Source organism: Aulonocara sp. 'chitande type north' Nkhata Bay, linkage group LG3 (genome assembly GCF_057382095.1).
Source record: "Aulonocara sp. 'chitande type north' Nkhata Bay isolate Kocher_YH1m ecotype deep benthic linkage group LG3, A_spYH_male_GT1.1, whole genome shotgun sequence".
NCBI lineage: Eukaryota > Metazoa > Chordata > Actinopteri > Cichliformes > Cichlidae > Aulonocara > Aulonocara sp. 'chitande type north' Nkhata Bay.
The window spans coordinates 22,525,980-22,543,149 of record NC_141346.1 but is presented as its reverse complement, the minus strand read 5'-3'; the positions used below and the strand labels follow the sequence as shown (position 1 = coordinate 22,543,149).

The window sequence follows — 17,170 nt, the reverse complement described above, 5'->3', positions numbered from 1 at the left end:
TGGGAACTGTTGCACATGTACTTGTGGGAGTTCCTTTCTCCAGGCTCGAAATACAGGAAGGAGAGTGTTTAAACCTCCTGTTATGTTAGCTTCTTAGGTGCATTTCTTATGGAGCTGCTAGCTTGTCTGTCTCGCATCTGACAGTGCTCAGCTCTTATCAAACTTTAGGCAGTCCTTGCCAAAGTGGGTTAAATTGTCTTAAAACTGAAAAAGCTATGTCCAGATGAACAGAATCAACCTTTTGGGACTCAAATTATATTACTCTGGAGAAAATGTCTGCAGAGACTCCAGAGACATTGAAGCCCATAGCCTGGCTGTTGATTCATCCCTTGACTTATAGACAGCCAGGATGAGGACCCAAATAGCCATCTAAATCCATGCAAATGGATTTTATTCATTTACTTCCAATTCCCCAAATATGTCCTTTTAAATTAGTCTTTTTCAGAATGAGTTTTTGTATTGAGTTGGACATGACCAACTCGAAAGCTGACTTGATGTCACATGTGTGACTGTGAAAATATATGAAATAAAACATTTGTTTCATTCATTTTATATGTTGGTTACATTAGCACGTACAATTGTGAAGCAGAATGTTTCATAATGAAACAAAAAATGGGTTTAACCAGCAACAGAACAGGAGGGTTAAATCAAAAATACAAAATTATTTACTAACATCTGCCACATGCAATTTAGTAATAATTGCACAGATATTTAATGCAAAAAAATGTGCTTGATATTAAAATGAACCGACTTCACCTTTTCCGAAAACAGCACAACTTTGGTAAATAACCTGTAAATCCAAGCACACCAACCAGCACTTTTTGGGGATTGTGCTCTCTCTGTTTTAGCTCTTTTAGTAAATCTGGCCTTTCATAGTTACATTGTAATTTTTTTCCATCTTCGTCTGCTTGTCCAACACCACTATGTCTGGTTCGTTAGATATCACCAGTTTGTCTGTCTGTATCTGGAAGTCCCACAGGATCTTATCTCATTCAAAACCACCCTGGGGGGCCTGTCCCATTTTGACCTCAGGACTCCCAGGCCATACTCAGCACAGATGCTCCTATATACTTTCTTGGCCTCTTAGTTATGGCCTTCCATGTATGCCCTGCCTGCTAGGATCTTGCACCCTGTTGTTATCATGTGCTGGATGCCACGTGTTAGATTCTGGCCATCATTTGACCCCATGGATCTTGTTTGATTCATCTTGGATAATGGTTCTGACAGTGGCATCTTCCCCACTGCTTAGCATGCAGCACCAGGTTACAGAGCCTGGGGTTAAACCCTCCATTAATGGTAATGAACTTTCTTGTCTAGATGCCAGTGGCTTCTATCTCATATATATATATATATATATATATATATATATATATATATATATATATATATATATATATATATATATATATATATATATATATATATATATATATATATATATGCGAGAGAGAGGGGGGCAGAAATACACAATGTCAGCTCAAACAGGAAAAACAACTGTAAGTTGTTTGTGCAATCTTACTGGCAACTTCTCAAAATCTTAGCTTATTTGTCCTACCCTCCTTTCCACGGAAAGGAACAGACAAGTGATTGCACAATTTTTAGGGTGCAGACAATGAGGTAATTCTTCTTAGTGGAAAGCACAGCAGAGGTCAGTTGCTTTACGCTTTACCCAAATGTTTCTTAACCTCTGTCTCTCTTCCACAGCATGTCTTTGTCCTGTCTTCCTTCTCTCACCCCAACCGGTCGCAGCAGATGGCCGCCCCTCCCTGAGCCTGGTTCTGCCAGAGGTTTCTTCCTGTTAAAAGGGAGTTTTTCCTTCCCACTGTCGCCAAAGTGCTTGCTCATAGGAGGTCATATGATTGTTGGGTTTTTCTCTGTATCTATGAAGCGCCTTGAGGCGACTTTTGTTGTGATTTGGCGCTATATAAATAAAATTGAATTGAATTGAACTTCATGCGGATACCCTCTCGGCGCCAGCTGGGGTCTCAAGGCTGGAGCCGAACAAAAAAAGACCCTGATAACGACTGTGTTTAACCCTTTAAGACCTACCATAGAACCAAGTCCGCCAGAGCTTATATTATATTTTTACATGCTGTGGAGCCATTTTTGGGAGCATTTCAAGTTGCTATACATCAATACAACCATTATAGCCCAAACTTTAATAATATGTCTGCATTAGGTGCATTACCTCCTTTATTACTTCCTTTGCAATAAATAATTTGACACGGCCATAATTCACTCGTTTGACACAAAGTATGTGGGGATTTCTCTTTTATCTCCCTGGGAGAAGATCTTGCAGTATTCGTGTTGCACGGCAAGAGGCAGAGTAGTACCGCTGAAACCATTATTGCAAATAATATTGTAATATTGTAATATTATTGCAACAAACAAATATAAAGCTAGAAATGTACCAGACGGTTTATTTTTTCCTATGTTAATTTGATCCTATGTTTGGATAACAGTTTTCATTGACTGCCTCCGTGTGGACTCTGTGTTAATACTAATATGTAGAATGAATAATACAAAATAATTTTGGGTGAAAGAAAGTGATTGATGTTTAAATAGCTAAAAAGAAATCATGGTAGTTAAAACACGGGTATGTCAAACTCATTTTTCTTCTAGGCCAGCTTACTTTGATCTTAAGTAGGTTGAATAACTGAAACTCCAAGCAATATGTTCATAGAAGACAAAGAAGTTCAATTTCAAAAGCACATATCAGTTTTTCTACATGATATATTTTGGGCAGAACTTTGTGCCATCAGAAACTGAATTTGAATAAGTTAAATTCTAATTTGCATTTGTCAGATTGAATCTGTAACTTGACTAAATGATTTTTAAAACTGAATTTGAGTTAGCCTAATTTGAAATCCAATGTATTGGTTTGAAAATAATCGTCACTAAATTGAAATTGAATTGTATATTTTGAAAATGAATTCATTTCCTTTCAAACTGTATTTCATCTTTTTAAAAATTTTCTTTCCAGTAATTTCAATTTCACTTCTCACCATTCAGTTTCAGTTCTAAAATTCAATTTCAGTTCTTAAATTCATTATTTGGGGATTTACATCTGGGTCCTTCGAGAAAACCACAGAGTAATCCAGCGCTGATTACTAGAACTACATTTTACCAGTGGACCCAATGTGTTATTGAGGGGAATCTACAGCACCTTCAGCTGGAGGTGGATTAAGACTTCAGAAGAATGTCCAGCATAACTCTCGGGTTGGTAATAAATGTATTACATGTATCAGAACAAGCATCATGTTAACAAATGATAGCCGTACAGTAACTTTTATGCTTATTGGGCTGCTTCAGGAGTCATGCATGCATGTAATAGACACGCTGTGTGAAAATTATCATTGCAAATAAAATGTCCAGTCTCTTAAGTATTTGTATTTGTACCTCTGTTTGATGTGCTCATATGTCCATAAACAATCAGGTATTCACACTGATAAGTGCAAGCAGCTTCACCACAAGTGTATGTTCATGATTTTAACAATAAGAAAAATGTTGTGTACTGGAATAAACCCATTAGCTGTGCATTTTTTGTTTAAACAATGATACCACTCTGGATTTTATATTAATACATACTTGTTCACATGTTACTGTATCGTAGTAAAGTGAATGTGAGAAACATTGAATTATTATTAAGTTGCATTAAAGGCAGCTTTCTTCTCTGATTTCACTCCAGTGAACTGAAACTGCAGTGTTACTAGACCAGCATTTTTGCTTCTTCTTTTAAATGCCAAGTGTTGCATCAGCAGCACGAATAAGTCAAACAGAAACAGAATGTTGTTAACAATCTGGACGACATCATGGATTTTAGAGCTCTCTGCGTCAAACTCAGTGAGTCCTCTCTTCACTTCCACATTAAAACTAAACTGTAATAAATCTATAAGTTAATAATGGTTTTAGAAAATTATGTGGTTTGAAAAGTTTCATCTAGAGGAAAATGCCAAATAACAAGTAGCTTTGTCAGCAGTTTTACATTTAAGTATTATGTATGGCGGTTATTCTTTTTTGTTATTTTTCTTTTTTAATGTGTTTTTTAGTGTGTGTTTGTTTTAATGTGTGTTTTTAATGCCTGTTTTTGTCTTTTCAGTGATGAGTGTGATCATCCTGCTTTGTGCACATGATCAGAAAAGTGGTAAGTACCAGAAAAGTAAACTGACATGAACATTTATCAGTTTGTGTTTGGAACTTAAATTTGTGATATTCAAAAATAAAACTAAAGTAAATCTCTCCTTTTCTTCATCTAGATGCATTTTCTCTTCATATCCTTCCAAACAGATTACAGTTCTTTGAATATGAGGCAGTGACCTTTTACTGTGAGGGAGTTGTTTATTGTGAATTTGTGCATAAAGTCAAAGGGAAAATAAAAACATGTCCCAAAGGATCATCCTGCACCATCACAAATGTTTATCTAGATGACAGTGGGGAGTACTGGTATGAAAATGAAGAAGGGATCAGAAGCAACAGTATCAACATCTCCATCACTGGTATGTTTGCAGTGAGACAATATTTTGTGATTCATTTTAATCAAATTTTATTTAAAAAAAACCCAAAAAACTCTTGTTATTCAGCTGGTTCTGTGATCCTGGAGAGTCCTGCTGTTCCTGTGATGGAGGGAGAAGATGTGACCCTGAGCTGCAGAAATAAGTTAACTCCCTCAGACTTCATGGCTGATTTCTATAAATATGGAGTCCACATCAGGAACAACTCAACAGGAAGCATGACCATCCACAAAGTTTCAAAATCTGATGAAGGACTTTATAAATGCAGCATTGTAGGAGCTGGAGAATCACCAGAGAGCTGGCTCAGTGTCACAGGTGAGACAGTGAAGAGGTCTTGTTTTTCTCCTTTTTAATGCCGGTAGTAATACAACTGTATCACTTATCATTATACTAGAATTTATGGTGAATTTGTCTGACAGAAGAGGAAACAAAGAAGTGGGTTTGTGACTGACACATGAATCAGCTGATGATCGCTAACTGCTCACTTCAGGCTCCTGCTTTGTGTGATTAAACAGACTCTTTTATTATAAAATAATTCAGTAATTTTTTTTATCATTTACACAATTTTCTCTTCAGATCAGACATCATAAACCACTGTGAAAAAAAAATATGTCATGGATAATAAACAACAAACAACAAACGGGATAAGAACTTTTGGACTACATATGGAGGAAAAATGTGCAGATATAATTTACATAAAATTTTATACCATATTTCTTTAATTGTTCATTTGCTGGGCTTTTTAACAGTTTGGTAGTCTATGGGGGTAAATTCACAACTTAAATGGACAATAGAGGAACTGCATTTCTGCCAGTTTTTCAGCCCTTGAATTTGCCTATGTAAATATTAAGTAAATAACTAAGGTGAACACTGAAATAATTAATGAATTGTTTTTATCTCCTCAATCAATCACACAGAGACCAAGACAGACCCCTCGTCACAGCCTGGCTGTCATATTTACCTCGTCTTACGGACTGTGTTCACCATCATAATGGTGGCTCTGCTGTTGCTGCTTGTGGGACTTCTTCACTCTGGGAAAATCAGAGCCACAACACCTAATTTAAACTCAATCTCATGAAATTGCAACTGCTATGATACATGAAACAGAGCAGGCAATGGTTATTATGAGTAACACAAATAGACAATAGAAAGCTGTCCTCCATTCTTCGTTGAGTGATATATTAAACAATCCAAATATACCATGCATTGTTTTGTAATTGAAATAGATGTGTCCATTTGCATTATTTGCATGTCTATTAATTGTTATAAACATGCGCGTATTCAGTTAGATAAACCTGACAAACCCATATAGTGTTGGATTCAAATGCTAACAAAAGCAATTGTCTGTTATTTAAAATTTTAACTTAAATAAACTTGATCTATGTGCTTTAATTTTTTGTAAGTGTATGAATGCTGTTACAAGCTGTTACCTTTTAATCCAGTTATATAGAAATATTTTCTTTTACTTGTTCTCTGTTAAACTCTATTAAATTATATATTTCTCACTCCCTCCCGTCTTGCGCAACCCACACATACACAATCACACACACACACACCAAAGTCTTAAGTTTAATTCAATTTGGTTGTCTTTATATTGCGCCAAATCACAGTAACAGTTGCCTCAAGGTGATTTATTTGAGGCCTGTCTTCAGATTCATTATTATGTTCTAAATTTTCTTATGCAGTATACTGGTTAACTTAAGCATATTTATAATTAATATACCTGGTTATATTCTGATCAGTATTAAGCAATTGAGTATACTTAATCAGTACTACAACCACATATACATTATGATTCTATCAACAGTCACAACATTTAATGCTATTTCTGTGATTCAGGATCACGTGTATGTGTTCTCAACACAATTCTTATCCTATAAAAAAAAACTACATGTAAAACTCTGCGCTCAAGTTCCCTGGCTGTGTGTGAGTTTGAACTTACAAGTACAAATTTTGACCCAATTTTCCCTTTCTTTCAGCTGATTGGTCAATGTTATGTCAATCACAAATGTAAAAATCCAATCAGAGAACAGATGGATTTGGTTGTCGGAGAGGTGGCTTACTGAGCTTCTGGTCCTAATTCACACAAATTCTCATCTATGGACGCACAAACATAACATTTTTGGATATTGTGGTTTACGAGGTTACAAAACTCAGTTCACAACTACGCATTTGATGTACAAGTACAACATATCTATGGCCATAATTTGAGCCCATAGACAGAGGACAGCCCATCTTTAAACACCCTGACTAAAGGTCACAAATGTAACATGTACCCAGACAGAAGAAGTGGTGTCTTTTTTCATGCTGCAGCAATATCTATTAGAAAGCCGAAATACAATGCAGCCAAAAAATATCATGTGCCTGCATTTGTTTGGCAAAACTTTATGAAAGCAGAAGTCATTTGGGTTGAGTCAGAGTTTTTCCCACTTCCACTTAACATATAACCCTGATAACCACATGCAAAGTAGCATATACTGCTACATGTCTGTCAACACTTTTTGTGGCTGGTTTGTGGACATAAGTGACCTGTGACTTACTTTGCACTGAAATGTGTGTCTCCACTATCACATATTATTTTCATGTACTATGTTAGAGAATAAAAACAATTTTCTATTTTAGAAAAACATGGCCACAAACAAATACGCAAGTCTCTTCACTACTGTTTCCAGCTTCAGTTCAAAAGTGGTGTGTTTACTAGGATCAACAAAAGCTTCATCACAAAATGTGAATGGACTTTTTAAATATGGAAAACAGATGAATGAGGAACTCATCAGTGTTATAAAGCAAGCACAAGAAGGTGCATCTTAAATGACAACAGCTAGTTATGTATGCGGGTGAAGGAGCCATGATTACATCCCTCTCTGGTCTGTGGATGGAAAAAAGATGTAATAAGATGTAAGATGTAATCTGCACAATGAGGAGGTTAAGCTACAGAAAGCTAGAAACACCATTTTATACCATACTGTATTTCTTTAGTTGTTCACAAGTTGTAATTTTAACAGTTTGGACTTGCAGGACATGTGTGGTGGATCGTAAATTTGATTAGTTTTGAAGTTGTACATCTCTGTTCCTTACATTTCATGTCATGCCCTTATTAATGTTTTATTTGTTGCTTTGACTGTTTTCGAATAGAAATGCAGTGGGAATATAGAGGGAGATAAGTAGTGAAAGTTTTGCCTGGGTTGATTGTGCTTCGATCCATTGTTAATGCCTCAGGGCTCCAGTAGGTGGGTTCGCGCGCTTCCTCCTTCACTCAATACAGACGAGTGAGAGTGAGAGCTGCGTGTCTGTGCCGTTCTTTCACCTCTCCTCACTATTTCCCCTGTTTAAGGTAACTGTCATGCACAAATCTGTATAAATGTGTGTTACTGTTGATTATTACATTGTTATCATTGTTCATTGTAGCGGAAGATGTGAATTGCGGACTATTTTGCTGAGAAGTTCCAGTTAATCTCTGTTGCTGTGTATGCTAGTTTTCGCTATCACTCCGCCATATTGTGTGAAGATTTTTCTGTTACTATCTGTATAAGTTAACTACTGGAAGACATGCAGTACTTAAAGTATTATTTCATTGCTGTGGAAAGTTAGTGACTGTGTCAGCTAACATGTGCGAGTTAAAAAGATGTTTTTGTCTAATGCTACAGTTCATGTTATCTAAAGTATTCTCATCAGCTAATGCAGCAAACAATAGTGACTTAGTTTGGATACAGTTGTCCTGAGACTGAGTGCATCCATAAGAATATTGTTTTGGTTGTATTGCTTCTGAAACTCAATACAGACGAGTGAGAGTGAGAGCTGAGTGTCTGTGCCGTTCTTTCACCTCTCCTCACTATTTCCCCTGTTTAAGGGCACAACACATGCATGAGGAAATGCAGTTTCTGGGAATTTTCACCCCCTGATTTTTATTTAATTCCTGCTATCCCAGTCAGCTGGAGACTCAATGCACAGAGTGAGACATGTTCAGAGCCCACCTGTTATATTTACCTCATGTTCAATCTTTTGTAAATGTAACTTTCATGATATAGGAAACTGCAGCAAACGATGATTAGTAGCACAAACAGATTATTTCTATAAGGAGAAGCATTTGGTTTAATTAAATGTAGTTTTCTTTATATAGCGTCAAATCCTAATAACAGTTGCCTCAAGGTGATTAATAATTTTTTATTCTTTACTAAAAACCAGAATAGGATATATTTGAATTGACAAAAATTAGTTGTCTTGTTGGTATTTCCTGCATCTTTGTTTGTGTACGTGTTAAATATCCAAGGCTTTGTGTTTTGTTTTTTTGTTGTTTATTTTATTGGTATTCTACATTTTTCAACATTTATCCTCAACCTCCTGTTTTATTTTGATAATAGTTTGTTTTATGTTCACATGTATATTAAACACAAAGAATACAAACTGCTTCTCTTTAAGAGATCTACTCTAGCACAAGGTTGTGAGTTACAATAGTTACATATGACAAAATTTGATATCCCTTGCCTTTCTGTCTGTACCACCGGCACACACTCAGCTCTGGAGTTCTGACATCCAATGTAACTGTAACGCAGGAGGTGCAAGGGAAAATTATGTTTACTCAATCTCCATTAATGTATTTAATCTGAAACATACGTAAACACACACTCCCACATGCTCATACAGTGCAATACAGCAATGATCTAAAAAAAAAAATTGGGATCAGACAAAATTCACTCTAATGATACCTCCTGTCTTCTCTCTATTGCATTAAGTGATCACACAGATCATGTTTGCTGCAAATTAGTTCAATACTGTGTCATTTACACTAATTTAAATGTTTCCTCTTCTATCAAGCAACTGAACAAGTGGTAAATAAGTGACTTTAATAATGCCCATTAAATACCAAACAATATTTCCTAATCATTATTATTTTAAACATTGACAGAAATCACAATACACCGATATTTTAATGGTTTTAAAGATGGTATCAGGCACATGTACACACTGTCAAACTTGTAACCTTTTTGTGCCCGAAAATAAATCTTGCAATATTTCATGACGACCAGCAGATGGCAGAGTTGGGCTAAAATGAACAAATTTTAGCCCAACTGCCATCAATAACAATAACTCACTGGAAAACTAAAAACAAAAGTACAGACTGTACTTAAGTAGAACTACAAATACTGATTCATCTTCTTTACTCAAGTGAAGATGAAAAGGTAGAGGCTCTAAAAAGTACGCAAAGCAAGAAAGTAAAAGTAGCCCCATAAAAAAACATTTCCATGAGCTATTTTTATGCAGAACTACCTGCACATTGTTCTAATGTAATGTGCTGGAGCCACTATAGGGAAGCTGTACAAACAGATACTTACAAATAGCTCTGACAGCACTGAGCAGCTCCTTCAGTGGCTGCGGCATCCACGATGTGGGATGGAGAGATTTCGCAGGTCTTTCCTCCCCACTGCTGTCAGACTCAAACAACAAAGACTTCAACTGATCAATCACACACTTCCACACATGTGCAATAGCAATAACACTAAGTGCAATACTCTTTTCTGGCATCATTGTATTATACTCAATTGTGTATAGCATTTGTATTCTATTTTATTGATTATATATAGTATTTTATTTTATTCTATTATATTGTGTACGGTATCTTATTGATATCTTATTCCAGTGTTTTTCTGTAATTTTTCTAGGCAACTTTGCACTGTCCACACCTGTAACAAAACAAATTCCCCACACGTGGGACTAATAAAGATTATCTTATCTTATTCTCTGTATTGTAGAGAGTTGGGATGATAAAATAAATTTAATGTTGGCCATATTATATTTAGATTATATTACCAAAATGTGTCTCTATTCTCATGAAGGACGTTAGCTCACTTTTGTTTACTAGCTCATCTTAAAATTACTGTTGGGTAAGCATGACCCATGGTCTCTCCACCTCAGATACATCACAAACCAATAAAATAAAATCTCACTAAAAGTAAAAATAAGATGCGATTAAGATTTCTGCCTTCATTTTCTTTTTTGTATTCTTTTTTTTCCTGTCCTGTCCAGCAGTGTAACAATCAGAATTGTTGTCTGAAGGCCAAAGAAATGCCCAAAAGATTTATTTCAAAAGTGGATAATTTTGGCTGTTGCTTTACTTGTCCACTATCCATATTTTATTAGAAGTGAATTATTTTTTTAAAATTTTTTTTTTATTTTGAGTTATTAAAATCACACAAGATGAGGAGAAGGAAAAGAGAAAAGAAAAACAAGGAGAGAGAGAGAAAAAAAAACCTAATAAATTTGCTTGACCTCCAGCTGAAGAAAAAAAAATGTGAGAAAAAAGCAACACAGCAGGAAACCCACAGAAACAACCAACATTGTATAAGTAACCGTAAATAAGAAATATTAAATGTTATTGAGCAGAATACAGTATTATTAATACATGACATGTTTAGAGTCAGCAGTCGACCAAGATCAAGCCCAAGAGTGTGTCTGTACATCACTGTTTGTGCACCTGTGTGAACATGTGAGTGTTAAGCGTGCTTGTGTTCATAAGGTTTCTCCTTTTAAGTATCTAATAGTAGGTGTGGGGAGCCACAGTCCTGCCCTCCAGGACATGAAGCAGGCATGGAGGGGACTCAGGCCCCAGAAATACAGAGGCCTCCCAGACCAGGAGGATAACAGCAGGGGCAAATTACCCCTCAATAGGTAAAATGGAGAGGTGGGCACCGACACCACAGGTGAGGCTGAATAAACAGACCGTCTGGACTCCGTTCAGGGTGCCCACCCCCAAGGCCCTATATGTATGACAGTACGGGTGAGAGGACAAATAACAACAGTGATATAAATGATGAGGATTTGTTTATTACTGTCACAATGAAAACCATGAAACTAAGAAGGCAGACATGATATATATGCAATGACTGCAAGTTGTATTAAAAGCAGCAGTCTGTTTTCTCCCCTTTTATAGTGATCTGAAACTGCGGGTAACTTTAATGTAACGTAGCTTATTCAAACACTATTTTTAAATGTTTAGCATCGCTTCAGCTGCAGAAAGAAGCCACACAGGAAACACCCCCTGCTCACTGACTTAACATTTGTCAAGTGTGCACATAGTCAGCAGCAAGACAGCATGGAGGTCAGAGCTCTGTGCATCAAACTGTGTAAGTACTTGATTCTTTTTCTACATTAGAGCTAAATTATAAATAGTTTAGTAAATTTAATAATGAGGTTTAGATGTAATACTTTTTTTAACTTTCAGAAAATATTTTCTAATTTAGTTGCCATCCTGAGATGTTATTATTATTGCACTGTAGGCCTCAATAATTTGTATCTCTTTTCTGTCTCTTCAGTTATGACTCTTGTGGTCCTTTGTGCGCATGGTCAGAAAGTTGGCAAGTATCAAAAAATTGCTTGTTGATATGGATGTTGTTTAGTATTTTGTGTTTTGTGGACCAAATATATGAAAAGTAGGAAAAAAGTATTCTTTTGTGATCATGTATATAAAGAGTTATGGTGCACATTTTCAGTTCATTTTCCTTTTTTCCTGAAATGTTGTTTTCTCTATATTTAGGTAAAGCTCATCAGTGATTCTTTTCGTTTGTTCTTTTCTTAGATGCAGTGTCCTTTCGAATCAGTCCAAACAGACTGCAGTTCTTTGAATATGAATCAGTAACATTTTACTGTGATGGGGTCCTTTATTGTCAAGTTGTTCATGAATTCAAAGGGAAAATAGAATCATGTAATAAAACTAACATGAAAACACCAACAGGATCATACTGCACCATTTCAAATATTTATCCAGATGATGGTGGAGAGTACTGGTGTGAGACTGAAGGAGGGAACAGAAGCAACAAAATCAACATAACTGTCACTGGTATGTTTACAACAAGGTAACAATATTTTGTGATTTTAAATTATTTTATTGTCACATGAATCACAGACTTGTCTCATACAGTTGGCTCTGTGATCCTGGAGAGTCCTGCCATTCCTGTAATAGAGGAAGGAAATGTGACTCTGTGCTGCAGAAACAAGATGGCTTCTTCCAACTTCAAAACTGATTTCTATAAATATGGACATCTCATCCATAATAGCTCCACAGGAAACGTGACAATCCACAGAGTTTCCAAGTCTGATGAAGGACTTTACAAGTGTGGGATTTCGGGAGTTGGAGAATCATCAGAGAGCTGGCTCAGTGTCAGGGGTGATTTGAAGCCTTTATAACCTTCCTGTTGTGTTGTCTGATTGTCCGTCCCTCAGGTTTTTAGAAGCTTTTAATGCCAGATATGTAACGTTTTAAACATCATCTCAGTATAAGGAAGCTTGAATTAACATTTTATCTTCCGCTTAATTTTTTTAGCTTTTAATCATTCAGCAACTAATCCAGACATTTACAAAGATACAAGACTTTTCACCTGTGATGCCACACCTTGGATCATTTCCACTACTGTATTCGGTGCTCTGTTGTTGTTGGTGGGACTGTACCACTTTGGCAAATGTTGCTGGGAGAGAGGTAAAAAAAAACCACCAATTGCTGCTACCTAAATGTTTTTACATGGATTATGTTTATTATGTGGTTAAGTTTAGTTGGTGCATAATGTTTGAAAAAATGTTCATTTCTTTCTCGCTGGCTATGTTGATACAGTTTATTTTATTATTCTTTTTTTCCCTTCAGCAAATTTCTTCTGTCCATCAACAACAGTCAATGGTTCAGGCTCAGCCAACGATCAAACAGGTCAGAACACAAACACTGTGGCAGTGTTGTTTTTATACCATCCAACTGAAGGAAACTGGAAGATATATAATTTGAAATAGAAATGCTCTTATTGATTATTTGGATATTGTACTGAAGTTATACTGAGTTTATTTTTTAATTAATTAATTTTTTGATAGGCTAAGGCTATAGACTATTTATTAAGCTAAGTAAGAGTCTGTGCCTGTTTTCATATATTTTGATAACTTTTGTTATTTTACAGCTTCCACAGCGGCCACTATGGTGAATCCAGTCAGAGAAATGTATGCTGTTATAAGAAAAAAAAACAGGAAGAAGAAAGGTATTTTATAAAACATGTCTCTAAATTGACAAGCAGACAATCATAATTAGTTTTCTTGTTGCTATTACCTGCATTTTTGTTTGTATATCTAATCATTTATAAATTTGGAGATTTTAGTGATAATTTTCAACGTGTAGGATATTTTTATTTGCTTTGTTGAGTGTTATATAAAGAACAACCATGTTTTCTCTCCTTTATGCAAAGTATTGAGTAGGAGCCAGAAAATTATACCATAGCTTAGCACACAGGTAATCAATTAAAGGGTTGTTTGTTTGTTTGTTTGTTTTTACCTCAGAGTCCTGCTAGCAGCAGGTAACATAACGGACTGATAGAAATGGTATTGATTTTCGTTTCTAACTCTGAATGAGAGATTTTCCTAAAATTTCACATGAAATTGAATGACCACAGTGAATGATAACCAGAGATCATCATCCGTTATATTACTGTTAATATAAGTGATGACCTCTCAGCTTTACTGCTTTCCTCTATTAGACAAAGATGTACTGTCCTCTAGATCCATATTCTACAGCTCAGGCTGTCAAATATGGGTCCAGAATATGGGTCTAGTGACACTTACCCACAAGTTGCAACTCAATTTAAAAAAATCATCGTAATGGGCCATCCACCTGGGGACTCACTCAATGCTCATGTGTCCATAAGTGCACATGGCACCAGAACACCCTAGGCCTCAGGTCAATGATCAACTTTGTAATCGTATCATCAGATCTACAGCCATATATTGGAAAGTTGCATAAAGAGAGGTACTGAGCTGTCAACTGATCACCACCTGCTGATCAGGTGGATCACACTGTGGGGGAGGAAGCTGGACAAACCTGGGGTGTGTTGGGAATGCCTAGGAGATGACCCCATCCCTACGATCTTCAACTCCCACCTCCATCAGAGCTTTGACAGCATTCAAGGGATATTGGGGACACTTAGGCCAAGTAGAACACAACTCAGGCAGTGGTTTGAGTGGCTGGACTTCGGAGAGGCCATGGAAAAATGCTTTCGGACTGCCTTGAAGAGATTCTGGTCAGACAACTCAGGAGGGGAAAAGGTAAAGTGTGGGTGGAGCGCTGCTGACTTTGACTGAAGATATTCTCGGGCGGTGGAAGGGATACTTTATCAGTGGGATTACCTCCTTAATCCCACTGACACATCTTCCATAGGAGAAGCAGTGTCTGGGATAGGGGTGACAACTCTCCATCACAGGGAGTGAGGTCACTGAAGCAGTTAAACAACTCCTCGGTGGCAGGGCTGCTAGGTTGGATTAGGTTCACCCTGAGTTCCTGAAGACTATGGATGTTGTAGGACTCTCTTGATTTACACACCTCTGCAATGTTGCATGGAGATCATGGGCAGTACCTATGAACTGGCAGACCGGGTGGGGGTGCTTCAGAACTTCAAAAAGGGGGACTAGAAGGTGCCAGGGTGCTGGAAAGGAGAATCTTTCCATTATTCGAACATTTGATTCAGGAAGAGCAATGCGATTTTTGTCCAGGTTGGTGGAACACTGGACAAACTCTTTACGCTCTCGATGATACTTGAGGGTGCATGAGTTGGCCCAACCAGTCTGCATGTGTTTTGTGGACTTGGAGAAGGCATTCGAACCATGTTCCTCAGGATGTTCTATGGGAGGTGCTTTGCTTCTTATATAACTGTTGTTAGTGCTTTCCGGTGTCCCATCTGCTTTATCTGTTTACAGCTCTATAAATACCATTACGTGAAAAAAAGCTAATTGTGGTGTCCATTAATCTGAAAATGTCACATTACTTTATTTTGCAAAACAGATGCAAATGCAAGTTTGTTGTCAGTGATGCAAAGTCTGATACTGAGCATGTCTCTAACTTAGATGTGGTCTTGTACTCAGAAATAAGTGCCGTTTCTGTTCAATATAGTCAAAGAAAATTATGTGGCTTTCTACTTTTGTTTGACCACACTGTGTGAAAGCAGAAGTCATAAGCTGAGTGTTAGCGATGATGAAGAAATGGTTATGAGACATACTCAGCTTCTCTGTGCTTCCCTTTAATTAATTACAGTAAACTTATACTGGTCCACTGGTTCCCGCACTCATATTAGTTCCTGGGGTGGGGACAGCTGGTGTCCAGCCATCACCTGCTCCCCAGATGAGGATAGCCATAACCCAGTTCATTCCTGCACCTGTACATGTTCCTCATGCAGGGGCAGTTGGTGTCCAGCTACTTCTTGCGCCTTTCCCTGTTCCTAGTGTCATGATCCCATCCCTCTCTGGCTGGCTCGTGATGGCTGCAGGTTTTGTTTATGTGTTGTTCTCTCTCACTCTCTCCTGCCTGCCTGGGTGGAGCTCGTTATGGGCTCTTGCTCTTGGCCCGCACACCTGTGCTGATTGCCACCACCTGTTAATGATCAGTGCCATAACACCAGGGTGCTCTGTAACTATTTAATTCTCTGGCACGGAGCAGTTAGTTGTGGGAACGTTGAACTTGTGTTTGTTCTCTCACCTCTTTCTTAGAAATCGCTCTTTGTTTACTCACCTGTTGAACTAACCTGTGCTCTCTATATATAGATTTCACTGGACCTTGTGACGGACCCTCCCTTGTGATTTCTGTGTACGGCAGCATGAGTGGAGATCTGGATGAGAGTGGCTGAAGAGGAGTGAGTGTGTGCAGAAGAGAAGTGGTGGTGATGGTGCTGAAGAGGAAAGTGTGTGTGTGGATTCCCTTTCCTCTTCCCCCTGGACCCCTGCCCAACTCACTGTTAAAATATATATATAGCACTGTGGTTCACCCCTTTTCTAAATAAACTGTCACATTTCTGCTTGCCAGAACTCTGTCTGTGTGTGAGACTGTCCGTTAGCAAGAAGCAAGCCCATCCCTCCAACCATACCCATTTCTCAGGTGGGGACAGCTGGTGTTTAGCCAGTCCCAGAACCCAATGAGGGGGCTCCGCGCTGCTGGCCGCACGGCCAACCCGAACTGCTCTGTGTAGGCCACTGGCTACGTGGCCAGGCCCCTAAACTGCTTGTTCTTTTTTTGGAACTCTAATGACCCAGTGTTTTTGGACTTTGTTTATTATTGTGGTGATATGTGTTTCTTATTTATTTGGTATTGTTTAGTTTCCTTCTGCTTGTAGTTTAATCATGTGTATTTCTAGTTCTTAGTTACTTGTTTAATTGGTCTGTTCTCTTTCGTGTCCTGTTTGTCTTTGTCTTGCTTCTGTGTGTCCTCCCCAGAATCTCCTGTGTTAGTTAGTTGTACCTCACTGTAAAGTCTGTCTTGTCACCATGTTTTTTCATCTGTTTCCCATTCATGTCTCTGTGTGTCTGTCCGGTTTCTGTCATGCTGCTTGTCCCTCACTCACTCGCCCCCATTTTGTGTCTTCGTGGTCTTGTGTCTGTTTCCTTCCTCTGTTCTCTGTATTTAGACAAGCTGCATCTCATGTGTTTCTTGTGTTTTATTATTTGTTTTATTCTGAGTCTTTTGTTGTGTGCACATGTTCAGTTTTGCTTCCCCTGTCTCATCAGTTAGATTATGTCCATCCATCTTCCGCAGGTGTTTTCCCTCTGCCCTGATTCCCTCTTGCGCATATATGGTCTTTCTCTCTCTCCATCCAGTGTCTCGTTCTTGCTGCATATTTTGCCTGTTTGGATCTCTGAGTTCCTGCCAGTTA

General features: G+C 37.7%; 2 protein-coding genes across 2 annotated transcripts; both read left to right on the top strand.

Moving 5' to 3' along the window:
- The first annotated feature begins 3,693 nt into the window (after window positions 1-3,693).
- LOC147334593 (high affinity immunoglobulin gamma Fc receptor I-like) lies at window positions 3,694-5,939 on the top strand. The gene is made up of 5 exons (XM_086273225.1): window positions 3,694-3,843; window positions 4,100-4,144; window positions 4,257-4,496; window positions 4,581-4,826; window positions 5,429-5,939. The coding sequence occupies exons 1-5, from the start codon at window positions 3,813-3,815 to the stop codon at window positions 5,587-5,589; spliced, it is 723 nt and encodes a 240-aa protein (XP_086129351.1). The 5' UTR covers window positions 3,694-3,812; the 3' UTR covers window positions 5,590-5,939.
- A 5,662-nt stretch (window positions 5,940-11,601) lies between these two features.
- Window positions 11,602-13,599, top strand: LOC147334592 (high affinity immunoglobulin epsilon receptor subunit alpha-like). The gene is made up of 7 exons (XM_086273518.1): window positions 11,602-11,632; window positions 11,822-11,863; window positions 12,085-12,345; window positions 12,427-12,672; window positions 12,829-12,981; window positions 13,144-13,203; window positions 13,445-13,599. The coding sequence occupies exons 1-7, from the start codon at window positions 11,602-11,604 to the stop codon at window positions 13,531-13,533; spliced, it is 882 nt and encodes a 293-aa protein (XP_086129644.1). The 3' UTR covers window positions 13,534-13,599.
- The last annotated feature ends 3,571 nt before the right edge of the window (window positions 13,600-17,170 follow it).

Excerpts from the sequence above, each read along its gene's own strand:
- LOC147334592 (XM_086273518.1), top strand. The coding sequence starts at position 11,602 with ATGGAGGTCAGAGCTCTGTGCATCAAACTGT. Across the intron at positions 12,673-12,828 it reads GAGCTGGCTCAGTGTCAGGG|CTTTTAATCATTCAGCAACT; the intron begins GTGATTTGAAGC and ends TAATTTTTTTAG. Across the intron at positions 12,982-13,143 it reads CAAATGTTGCTGGGAGAGAG|CAAATTTCTTCTGTCCATCA; the intron begins GTAAAAAAAAAC and ends TTTTCCCTTCAG.
- LOC147334593 (XM_086273225.1), top strand. The coding sequence starts at position 3,813 with ATGGATTTTAGAGCTCTCTGCGTCAAACTCA. Across the intron at positions 3,844-4,099 it reads AGCTCTCTGCGTCAAACTCA|TGATGAGTGTGATCATCCTG; the intron begins GTGAGTCCTCTC and ends TTGTCTTTTCAG. Across the intron at positions 4,497-4,580 it reads TATCAACATCTCCATCACTG|CTGGTTCTGTGATCCTGGAG; the intron begins GTATGTTTGCAG and ends CTTGTTATTCAG.